General features: G+C 39.1%; 1 protein-coding gene across 1 annotated transcript in view; it reads left to right on the plus strand.

Moving 5' to 3' along the window:
* Nucleotides 1–12749, plus strand: part of EPB41L4B (erythrocyte membrane protein band 4.1 like 4B) — a 185055-nt gene that overhangs the window by 147306 nt on the left and 25000 nt on the right. The window contains exons 20-22 of the mRNA XM_059836006.1: nt 1716–1820; nt 6165–6303; nt 6751–6828. Of these exons, the coding sequence (XP_059691989.1) occupies nt 1716–1820; nt 6165–6303; nt 6751–6828 (322 nt within the window). The remainder of the gene's footprint in view (nt 1–1715; nt 1821–6164; nt 6304–6750; nt 6829–12749) is intronic.

The following is a 12749-nucleotide window of genomic DNA, read 5'->3' on the forward strand; positions in this document are numbered from 1 at the left end:
TTGAGCAAAAGTTGTCTAAGAAAAGAATAGCTAGAGCAGTCATCCACTCTGAAGCCTGACTTGATGAAAATGCCACTGGGGGCTTCCATCATGATGTTGATTCACAGATTTCCAGATCAGACATACTGACTTCAAGATTAAAACAAGATGGTTTGGGCTTTTTTCTTCTCTTATTCTCCCGTTATTTGCCAGCCTAGCAAACTCAGCAAAAAGTCTGAAAATCTGTCTGCAATGTTCTGCTTTAATCTCATTGCAAATCTGAGATACAAATGACTGACCCTGAAATTGGCATTCGGGAAGGGGCAAGATATGAATCTTGCTGCTATCTGTACTGACTTCTTGAAATTAATGGGATCAAAAAGCAGGAAAAAAATCGACAAAAGTTGTGAAGTTGGGTTTATGGTTTATGTATGTCCTTTGTACTCTCATACTTCCCATTGCTCCATCTTATGCTCTGTGACCTCCCCAAAGACTAAAAAACACATAGGAAAACTGAAGATATAATCTGAAGGCTGTGCCATCCCAGTAGGTTCTGCTGTAGCTGGACAACAGGTTCAAAAGTTATCAGAGAGAGTTAATGAAGCTTGAAACCCACAGGGGCATCAGAGGGAACAGCAGTTGTGAAGATTGAATATGCTTATCTTATTATGGCTTTAGAAGGCTAATATGATGCAAGTAGACTTGAAAAATTCAACCCAAACTTGTAATATTAGTGACAGTATTGTGCCACTTCTGCCATTTGTGGACTGTACCTCAGTGCATGAGCAGTCCCACCAGCAATCTGTAGGGCTGCTTAACTACTTAGTATCTGACTTCAGATGAGATGGCAGAATACCATTTCAAAAATTATTAATCAAGACTTTCAAATTACTCTGTTAATGTTTGGCATATTTATTATGTTTATAGCATTTGTAATACACATATGGTGTATTTAACCATAATGTGTTGCTTCAAATAAAAGTAGCATTTAAGATGATTCATGTGTCTTCACGTCGCTCAAGCTCACTGTTGAAATGGTTTCCTCCCAAGGTCATGAAGTTCTTGTATTTAGTATTTATGCTATTTGTAGTCAAGCCTTAGTTAACTCTACTGATAAATGGTTAAAGAGAAGATCCTCTTATGTGGGTCTCCTCATTCCCATTTCTGTCCTTTGCTGGAGCCCTGCAGATGTATTTCACATTCACAAGCATCTGAAACATGTCTGAGTTTTGCTTTTTTCCTAGCAAGTATCCTTTTCTTGGGTCAAATCCATTAGTTCATTTCCCTTGAGCAGCTCTTTCAAATGCAGAAGGATGATGTTTAATTTCAGGTAAAAACTATTTTAAGCAGAACAGGTTTCACAATTTGTAAAATAGTTTTTGTTAAAGGTATTTTTTGTAAAAATATTTCTGATATGACTGAATTGTTGGGCTGTTATTAAAATGTTGTATTTTGGAAACAGTGACATTTCCACATAGTCTCTTACATAGGCTCTGTATTTGTAATCAGTTGTTGCTTTTATAAATGGTATGCAATGCACAGGAGAGTGAGTTCGCACATCCTTTTCTGTTCATGCACACTGGCCTTTGGACTATAAATAGAACAAAAGGATGAACTTCAATGGGCACTTGCCACTTTTCAAGATAAATACGTGTTGATGAGTTAGAACTTTGTTGATATGCCTGAAGTAGTTTAAATAAAGACTGTGCTACATAGATTTTTCTTGTTATTTTTAGAAGTCCAGCTCCAGTGCGACCTGAAACTACACCATCAACTGGCCCTACAGAAAAGCAGGAGATTAAAGTTTCTCGTGTGAGGAAGTTAACGAGGCAGTACAGTTTGTGAGTAACATATAGCACTATCTTTATGTTTTTGCCTACTACAGCTGAAAATGAAGGGGGATGCTAATTATTGCTCTAGCTATGCCTTCTGAAAGGCATGAGTGCAATTACATGATAAAGATCTTATATTGATACCATTCCTTTCATCACTAAGAATCTTTAAGCTTGCAATATGAAATGAATTTGCCATCCCTGTGCAGTTGCTAACCCTCAGAACTGCAGGCCCTCTGCTTTTGTTTGAGCTTATAGGTTAGGAATTAAAAACGTCTTTTCCACACAAAATGTCAAAGACCTGGTGTGAGCTGGAGCAAGCAGCTCTGTCTGCTTCATTACAAGCCCATTTGCAAAATGAGGAAAACAGTCCTTAGTTGTTGGGTGGTCAAGCCATGCTGTCAGGCATTGCCTCTCAGAAAGTGCACGCTCTCTTTCTCTCTCTCTCTCTCTCTGTGATTTTGTCACATACAGAAATTGCTGAGCCTGCTACAGCTACAGCCAGCAAAGTTAGGTCTCTCAGTCCCGGCAAGAGTGATGTGTGCCTATAGGACTTTGGCATCGCATTTACACGTAATTCATCCGATTTGAGAGTCTCTAGAGATGTGAGGTACTGAAGAGATGTGGAAATCAGTTTGTTGATTTGTCCTTCATATGAAAGGGCAGACAAGGCCACCAGAAACTGAGGAAAAAAGGGACAAATGTCAGCATAAACTTGTTAGTACAAGAACACCAATGCCATAATGAAGAAAAAAATATGTATGCTTTCTATGTGGAATGGCAACTGTTAGCCCCTCCAGCAGTTTAACATTCTAGTGTCACTAAATATATAGCAACATTACAGTTGGACTTGATGATCTTAGAAGTTTTTTCCAACCTAAATGATTCTATGATTAGCAAAAGTTTTCCTTCTCTCCAAAAGGATTCTAATAAATATCAAAATGTAGTTATTTTCTGTCTCACTATTAAGAACACTGGCTTTTGTTATGGAAAAAAGTAACAATCTTCATCACCAAAACTGAAAAAATATTTAGGAGAAGAAACAGAAGAAATTAATCAAATTGAAACTAGGAGCAAAATGAAAAATTAGCCAAATTGGTATTTGTCCAAGAGACTGAGGCTGAGATGCGGGAACACACAGCCTCAGCTTGGTCAGCAGGCCACATAACATGCTCTCTTTCGCTATGATACATCAACCAGTATGGCCTGAAAATGAGATAGGACTTGGGAATTGACAACTCAAGCTGGGAAGAGAACCCAGCTTCCCTTACTGCTTGCTAATCCTGGAGGTAATGTGTGACGGGGAACTTGGCAGCATTTGAGTAGGAGCAGTTTCCCAAGGCCTGAATGAAGCCTGCTCCCTCACTCTGCCCAGCACAGCTCAGACAGCAGTGTGCTTTTCTTGAAAGAGACAACATTTCTACTACCTCTTTTTCTACAAGCCAGGAAAAGGAAATCTCCTACATATTTCAAGATGCATCTGATTTTTCGAATTTTTATATATAATGCAGGACTTGTAGATAGCAGTCAGCAAAGGAAAAGGCTGTGACATTAAGAGGACCAATTATTTGATACTATTCATATGGCAGGTAATGAACAGGATGAGATGGCTGATCCTATTCTTTGAGCACACTGATATATAAGGACAGGCAAGAAATTCATATGCTATTGCAGGTATAGTCACAGGTTTTGTCCAGACACTTGGAAAAGTTTTTGATTTAATTTTTAACCTAAACATGGTGTTAAACTTGGTCCTCAAATACTGCTACATGACAAACAAAGAGAATAGGGTTATGCTGTGTAGACAATTTTGATATAAAGGATACCTTGGTGAAGTTATGTATGCAGAAGCAGATTTCCCATGGGACCAACAAAGTAAGGTAGTAGGATAAGTTAGTGTTGAAGACAGCAAGGCTAGTGAGGAATCAGTTTTTAAGAATCTGGGTGAAAACAATTGCTCTAGGGTAGGTTAGGGCTGGAGAGGGTGTGTTTACCAATAAACAGAAGGTGACAACCAAAGGAGAGCTATAGGTAATAGGACATAGAATAATGAAAATAGGTACCTCAGGGGGTCATCCCTGAAGCAGAATCAGCTATTCCTAGATCATTATTGCCTGAGAAAGTGTTTAGCCAACCTGTTCTTAAAGGGCAAAGAGAAAATCCTTCTCTACGTGAACAGTCAGCCGGTCCCCCAGAGCTGCTGAGCACCTGCAGAATGCGTGGCCCCACACCTGAGAACAGCACTGAGGAAAGGAGGAGAGGGTAAATGAAAATGAGTGAGAGGTTGTCCTAGAGAGAAGGGAAAGGATGCCAGGGGCCATTGGGAGTAACAGCACCATGGAGAATTCAGTAGTGTCTGGGAAGAGCAGAACTTGGGAAGGCAAGAGCTGAAGTGACAAAGAGTACAGTGGGAGGCAACTGGGATGGAAAGGAAAGTAGAGGCAGGGTCATGCAGTGGGAAAGGCAATGGTGTTATTACACACATAGAGAGAAGCAACATTTAAACAGTATAATTTTTTTTTAAAAATAGTTATGTATTCAGGAGTGAATTCTCCGTTTTTGATTGGTGAGTTTTTGAGCAACCAGTTTTGAGCATGTCTTGCCCCCATGTGGATTTTCAGTTGCCCAGTGTTAGGCATGAGGAACAGCACATAAACACATCTAACCAAAGGTGTCACCTATGCTATGGCCATGTGTAAGGCTGAAGATTCCCTAGTTAAAAATACAGGCTGTGATTTTTTAACATTTTTTTTGTAGACCCAAATTCTATTCAATTTAAATTATCATTGTCTGGAATGCAAATATGGGAAATGCAAAGAAATAGTGAAGGAGTATTGTGAAAGCAATACAGTGAAGAAGGACAATTCTCAGTCTCATAGCTAGCATCCTAATAGCTTGGTGACTGATAAGACTGGACTCTAACCCTTAGCTTTGGTTCGCAGAAACTAAGAAGCCTTCTGAACTGGCAAGTTCTTGACAATTTTCCACTTCCTTGTATGCAACAGAGCAGCTTTACCCAGCAAGGATGGGGAGGGTGCCAGTGTATTCCTGCTGAGAGTGGGGAGCAAGGACTGCAAAAATGTCAGCTACATGTTTCTGAAAGAGAGATTAACTGGGTCAACAGCCCAACTCTGGCTTGTTGCATTAATAAAACATTTATTGAATAGTTCCAAAAGATTTTGCATTTTTTTTCCAGCATTAAAACAGTGTATTTTTCCTGCTTTGGTGCTGAATTCTATCCTTACCCAGAAGAAATAAAAAATGAAGCATGGAAAAGATAACATTCATCACCATAGCTTTATACCATAATAAAAAACATTGTTATGACCCAGACAACCCACCATTATCCTGTGTGCCCTGTATGTAGTTTTTAAGTACTGTGTTGCCCAGGCATGCTGCCTTCAAGTAGCACCAAACCAAGTACAGTTCTGTTCTAGAGTGTCTGTCAAACTGGTATGGCAGGCTTCTGTGCATTGTGACTACCTAATTGGTAGTTAAAATTGGTGCCATTTTATTAGCATAAATCATTTTTCTCATCATTTTTCCCTGCACGTTAAACTGTCAAGCTGCAGTGTTTCCTTTTCACACATCATTCCCAGTAATAAAGGTTCTGTAGGCCAAATTGTGACTCTCTACCTCCATGCCTACCTACCTCTACAAAAGTAAATGAAGGTATAATATTCTCTACTGGCTTTTATTTAGTGGTGACAGTAGGTGAGATGGAAGGAGCTCAGTTTGACGGCCTAGAGCCCAAGGGAAGCACGCAACCTGGTTTTAAATAAAATGTTTTCTCTGTAAATGGAATAAATGGGACAGGAAAAAGATACCCTCACAAGAATGTTTCTAAAGAGCTCCTTTTTGGAGTCAATCAAAATCCTATAAAAACGGTTTGAAAACAATAGCACAGACTAACTGCATAATGGGTGTCAAATCTCCCATTGATCTAAAGCCAATGAAGCAATCGGTCCCATGGATAGATCTAACCAGATCTGTTCTTATCAATACAGCTAGCCTCTGCAGAAAAGAATAAACCTTAAAGTAGAGTAATATCAAATCAGTTCATTTATTCATATATACATACTCCACAGAAACACTACTTGTACATCATATCCATTATATTTCCATTTGCAGATGAGAATTACCTAGCCAATCGACTTCTGAGGAATCTTTAAAGCTTAGAAAATCTAATTTACTTGAAAAGTTAGCTTCATTACAGATGGAAGAGTACACAAAACTCTACTCTGCAGCACCACAGCTGACATATAGGTTTCCAGTGCCTCCTCCAGCACAAGTATGGTCTAAGTCCGGTGACATTTTCTAATGAGAAGATCTGTCTGCTTTTACCAACTGCAGTGATGAAGATGACCTTCCTCCAGCATTGGCAGCAGCAGCAGTAGCATCAACACCTGTGTCTTCAGCATCTCCCGGGTCACAGAAAACGTGTACACCACAGACGTCAGAAGGACAAACACAGGTTTCACCTGGTGGCAAGGTAATATGCAAAGAGATAAGATTATGTCAGTTGGGAGGGTATTCAGGAAGGGTGGGAGGGAGTTGCAGATAACATGTTTTCCTTAGATGGAGTAATTCTACATTTAGGAGTAGTTTTTAATGCAGAGTTGTAGTAATATGTTTAACCTGTTGTGTAAGGAAAAATTTAGAGGTGGCTCCAAGACCCAGCTAAAATCAATAATAGTTTTTCATCAACATTAGGGGGCGGTGGATCAGGATTAAATTAATATTTACCTTCATTTCAAAGGTGCATAATTTTGTTGTCCGTCTTTCCTGAGTAACCATACTTAAAAAACATGGTGTGAAATTTGAAATCCATTTGGCAATCTATGCTGTAAGGAATTACAAAAAACCAAAACCAAACCAACCAACAGAATTACAGAAATGAAATGTTTTTTTCAATGCTGGGTTTCTTCTTTGCTTTTAGAGTTCCACAGATGCTGGAAGTACATTTGCTTTGGAGCCAGGTGACCTCCTGATGGATTTCACAGAGGCCACACCTATGGTAAATAGTTTCAGTTTGCAACCAGGAAAATGTAAAAGTTTTAAATAATTTGTTTGCAGTTAAAGTGAATGAGATACTATGTGGTGTGTTGGATAGTGCACAGGAATAAAGTAAGTTTCCTTGATATTCAGTGATCCTGAGCATCCATCAAAGTCAGCTCAGCATCTCTGAAAATCACTCCAACTCAACAAATATTATGGCTGATCTTCTGAATGTGATTTTTTACTGTTGGATGACCTCATTTCTCTCTCCTACCTGGGTACCTTTAAACGTTTCAGCATTGGTTTCACGAGCTGCTTCGTCCCTTTAACGTAGATTCCTAATGTGATCACAGATTTGGTTTTGGGAGTTGTCTGAAAAGTCCCTTCTTCTCCCCAAAAGTTTTGTTCAGACCTTGCCCAATAGCCAATCCAAGGATGTGTACCTGTACTTTCATGTTTCATTATCAGAGTGTTTTGCTTCACTTTAAGGCAAAATAGTCTATAATGTGTTGATTATTAACTTCTTTTTTTAGAGGTACGTGATTTGTATTTTTACTTAAAAGCCAAGGTTAGGTCCTAGTTTACAGCATTGGAAAGGCACTGTGGGGATGTGCCTTTGGCTTCAGAGACAGTATAGTACCTGTCTGTAAATAACTGCTTGTGTCCTGTTGTCCTGTTACCACTGGATGAGAGATGTGGCTTCCTCTGCAAGTCTGGTGAAGTGAAGGCTTATCCTTCCTAGGCCCCTCCCTGCTTGCAGAAGGATGTGAATATTCACCTGTGGCTTTTTGGCTTCAGAGCCATGTTGAGGTGGACATGGGGCATACTATGCCTAGAGATTTGCTGCTGTGGAAGGGAAGACAGGTTTGATGCAGGGGACTGGACAGGAGCTAGGGAGCAGCTGAGATTGTCACTGGTATACTGCCGTTTGGGAATGCACACCAACTGTAGAATAATAGAGAGATCTGCAAAACTGTTCTCTCTCATGCAGTTTCGAGCTTGTGGAATTGTTTCTTCACAAAGTCCTTGAGGGCACTTGATGGTCCTTCTATAACTTCAGGGGGTTCAATAAGCATGTTCTTCACCTTCCATCAAAGTGCTATCGGCATCCACCCTGTTCGTGCTGACCCCCTTCTTATCTTTGCCCTTCAACCTGGCTCAGCTGAACAGTCTTTGTGCCCCAAGACTTTTATAGTGCTGATGATGAATCTCTGAAGTGCAGCAAATTGAAATTTAAGGGGTTCTCTAGCTCCTTGAGTCCCTGGGTCCCCTTGGTGGGAGAACTGTTCCAGCACTAGCAGCTGCAATGAGAGCACAGTGCTTGCTGCTCCTACATCCACCACATAGGAGGGGGACCTGCTTTTGCAGCATTGCAGACTGAGGACCATCTACAGAAATGAAAAGGTTTACCTGGAACCTCCTTGAAGTGCTGCATGATGAAACTATCCCATTCCAGAAAGTGACAGTAAGAGATGAATTTAAACTGAACACTCCCACCCCCCCCAATACATTTCTAGGGGAAGGGAAAATTAAAAGGGAGCAAAGGAAACAGAGAAAGAGGTGCAGCATTCTGCAGCCTTTGTCTGTAGTTTGGGTTGACAAGACACAGGCAGACTGAAACTGAAACTACCTGAAAGGAAGTTGTAGCGAGGTGGATATTAGTCTCTTCCCAAGTAATAAGTGATAGGATGAGAGGAAATGGCCTTAAGTTACACCAGGGGAGGTTTAGATTGGATATACGGAAAAAATTTCTTCACCGAAAGGGTTATCTAGCACTGGAACAGGCTGTCCAGGGAAGTGGTTGAGTCACCATCCCTGGACGTTTTTAGAAGACGTGTAGACATGGCATTTAGGGACATGGTTTAGTGGTACATGTGGCATTTAGGGACATGGTTTAGTGGTAGACTTGGTAGTGTTAGCTTAACAGTTGGACTTGATGATCTTAAAGGTCTTTTCGAACCTAAATGATTCTATGATTCTCTATAGGTTAGATTGTCGTTCTCTGTATTAATAACATTTTTATGGCTAAACTGTAAGTAATTATCCTTTGGAGTTTTCTAATAGATTTCTTATTCTAAAAATATTATGCCATATCTTACTGTATTAATCAGAATTTTTAAAAATGAGTCATGGAGACTTTAGCAACTGACCTGCTCTGGATAACGTAGGTTTGGGTTTTGTTTCCATTTAACAGAAGTCAGTATTACACACTTTTCCTTTTCCAGCTGAGGATACAGGCTTTTTGCACCAAATATTTTACCCAGTCTTGCTTTCTCCTTTCCTACCCCACCATCTGCTGACATAATTTATCACACTGTATGTTCATAAACTAACCTTCCATGACTTTCTTGGTTTTAATATTTTGGAGAGCAGGTACTGCACAGCATCAATCAACCCTTTTTGTTTTGTTTAACATCTATAAAGGTCAGCTTGTTCTCTACAGAGCAGTTATTGTTTACAGACCTTTCTCTGCAGTTTCACTGGCTACAGGCTGCTCTCAATTGAGGTTTGAATGGAAAGTTTACTCTTAAGGGGGAGAGGCTCCAAACAAAAGCAAGCTAAGGGGAAATGCGTAACTTTGAGCCAATTGATTATTTAATAATTTTGTTGTGATAACATGGGCTGTCATGTGAGGGTCAAGGTCATGTACAGCTTATCATGGTGTTACTGTCAAGTTAGTGCAGTGTGCTGGTTTTGCATGCCATGACCTGGCCCTTGGGAAGTTGCTTGTTAATTGCACCCATTTGTTTCATGTTCAGTGACAGGTACAATATCTAAAGGGGTCATTCATGCTGCCTGATTTGAGGTATTTGCCTGAGGTGGTAGGGTTGGAAGCTCAGGTTCCTACGTAGGAGTTTCCTGCAGAGGGGCATTCAAACAGCTGTCTTCTCTTTGCTGTCTGGGCTAGAGAGAATAAGGAACTTAAATTGGACACCTAAAATCAACTTTTTTTTTTATTTTGGTCATGATATATGCTGCCAAACTTCTCCAGTTCACTGGAGAGCTGCTAATTTAAAGCAGTTTCAGACATCCTCCCTTCTCTTCTGTAACATTACTGGCAGAGAGTGATTAATAGTCACTGACTCAGCTGCATGATCTTCGTTGTAGTGTCTAATCATTGATGTTTCTTGATGGCCTTGGGTTTTATCCACGTTTTGCTGCTGTGGCCCATACAGTGGAAGCTTTAATACATGCTGAGAGTTACAGTTAGAAGTGGAGCTCACAAAACCAAATTAACTTATAAAAATGGAAGGTTTAGTGAACGGATTGGATTAACAGAATTCATCCAGGCTGCCATGCAGGGATCAGAGCAGTCAAATTTGTCTACTCGGTTAGCCTGGAGGAGCTACTATGGTATACAAGAACCAGCTGAGCTCTAATGGTCACTTAGTCATCAATACTTAGACTGCCAGTAATGGCAGGGCAATTGTGAGGCAGACTGATTTCAGGAAATCATTTTGCAGGAGAAATAATGCACATTTACTAATGCAGATTGCCTAGAAGGAAAGGTATCCTTTTGTGCTCTGCACTCCTCAAACCATGTGATTTATGCATGCTTCTATTCATTTTTCAAGTAAATCCTACAATTAATTGATTACAATGCATTACTTGCTGTCCTTAATATCATTATATCATGTGCAGAAGAAAATCCTTATTTTTTATACCACTTCATTGTGACTTTAAGCACTGTACCTGGCTTGCATGTAAACAAGAGTCAATCCCTCCTGCTTCTATGTTTCAGAGAAGAGCTGGATTTTTCTAAAAAATACAGCATTATATATGAAGTATTATAGTATCACATTATGAGCATCCCTATTGTGGTTTATTAAAATCAGTTTTATCACTGATGTAGGCTCTTTCTGCCACCAGTCTTTCTCTCTCTCTCTTTCATTTCTAGCTTTTATGGAACTGGAAATCAAAGCTTGAGTTTCAAGCTATTCTGTTCCAGCTTAGAATCAGTATGATTTGTGACATGGGTATGAATGCAGAACTTTCTTGTTTCATTACAGAAAGCTCTGTCCTAAGACCCTGAATGAATGTAACAGCTGCTACACCATGCTGTCAAATATCTTCCCAACCAAGAGAGAAAGGCGATGTGCACAAACTTCAGTTTGACCTAATCAAGTAGGAAAAAATAAATAAGAATTAACAGTCTTACACACAAAACGTAGCTATTCCTAAACTTGGACTAAGTTTTATAATGCAAGATGGATGGGCTAGGACTAAATCATGATCACATCTGAAGAGATATCAAAGAGCACTGATTTACAGCTGGCAAGTGCAAACTATGTGTTCTTATTTCATGCTGTTTCAAGTGAACCAATTTCTAGGGCTTCACCTGCCACCTATTGGTGGAAAACAGTAAGTAGAAAACTATTTGCTTTTTCAGAACTTGAGATACAACATTTAAAAGGTATAAACTATCAGTATGATAGTTTAAAAATGAAAAATAAATGGCCTTCAGTGTAAAACTAGATATTTTTATTTAGGATGAGTTGGAAACAAATATTTTTATTTCACTAATAGCATTGCTAGTGTAAGCAATCCTATGAATTAAAAGTGATCTCACTGAGTCTCACTGAAACAGAATGAGTAAAGAATCTTCTCATTCCATTCCCATTTAACATTTGTTATATTGATAAAGAAGACTTGATTAGATTTTTGGTTGCTAAATTTTTAGAACAATTGTGCAAGGTTGCTATAAGCCAAATTACATAGTGGGAAATGAGGTCAGTATTTCTTTCAAAATGAAGATCTTTTCATTTACTGTGCAAAGCAATTTTTTAGTGGAAGACAGGCAAGCATATCAAACTCTAATAGCTCCATAACCAGTCCTTTTGGCATTGAATTCTAAACAAAAGCAGCTATAATGTAATTCAAGACTAATATTTGATAAGAGCATTAGATAGCATGTATCTACCAAAACTGGCTGAAAGTATAGATCAAGTATCTCTGCATGCCCCAGAGGACTTTAAAACATCTCAGTCAGAGACAAATTTATAAATGCTTTATTTATGGTGAACTACATACTGAAGATAAAACAGGTCTTCTCAAAAAACTTAGGAAGGCTGTGCAATATATTTCAGAATTAGGAGCTTTCTACTTTTACATCTTCATAACAAAAAAAAGATGTCTTAGTAGAAGAAGAATTGGAAACAATAAATATGATGTGGATTCAAAGGCGAACATTCAAAAATGCTATTTTCTAAGCCGGCCTCTCAATTAACAGTATTTGCACATTCAAGCTTACATGCAATGGCCAATTATGAGCAAAAGAATTTGCACAAAGAAGCAGTTTGTCTGTTATATGTACAGCTATACATACAGATAAGAATTCAAAGCAGTAAGCAATATGTTAAATGCACATTTATTCCCAGTTTCAAGTTCATGCCCTTTAACTCCATAGTAAACTAAGAAAAAGCAAAAAGCAGCAATTGCTAAAGAGAACAACTTTAATGCCAAAAACTTGTAACAACAGGCAATAAATCTAGTTCCATAGGAACTCAAGGAATACTTTAAATTTACTGGTATTGCAAAAGACCTTTTTTCTGCCACAAGAAAAGGGCATCAACCAGATAGATAAGAACACAATTTGAAGGGGTGCACTGTAATGGCCAGTCAAATTGAGTATGAGAGATTTGGCTGGGGGTTTGCAGAAAGTGCTCAGTGCTGCATGCAGTGCAAGACTCCTGGGAGCACACAGTCTGAATCAAGCAAATGCAAATTACCTGAGCATCATTTAGATTATATAAAGCACGCTAATAACTAGAGGGGGGACTTAGCACGTTTTTAAAGACAATCATGCCACTTGGGCAGCCAGAATAATGGGTGAACACATTTTGGATTGTACTTTCACACTCCCTGATTCTTACAGTCTGCACAAATAAAGAACTATAAATAGGACTTGCAACTAATATGTAGCTCTGCATGTTCAAGCAT

This window comes from Gavia stellata, chromosome 3 (genome assembly GCF_030936135.1).
Source record: "Gavia stellata isolate bGavSte3 chromosome 3, bGavSte3.hap2, whole genome shotgun sequence".
Lineage (NCBI taxonomy): Eukaryota > Metazoa > Chordata > Aves > Gaviiformes > Gaviidae > Gavia > Gavia stellata.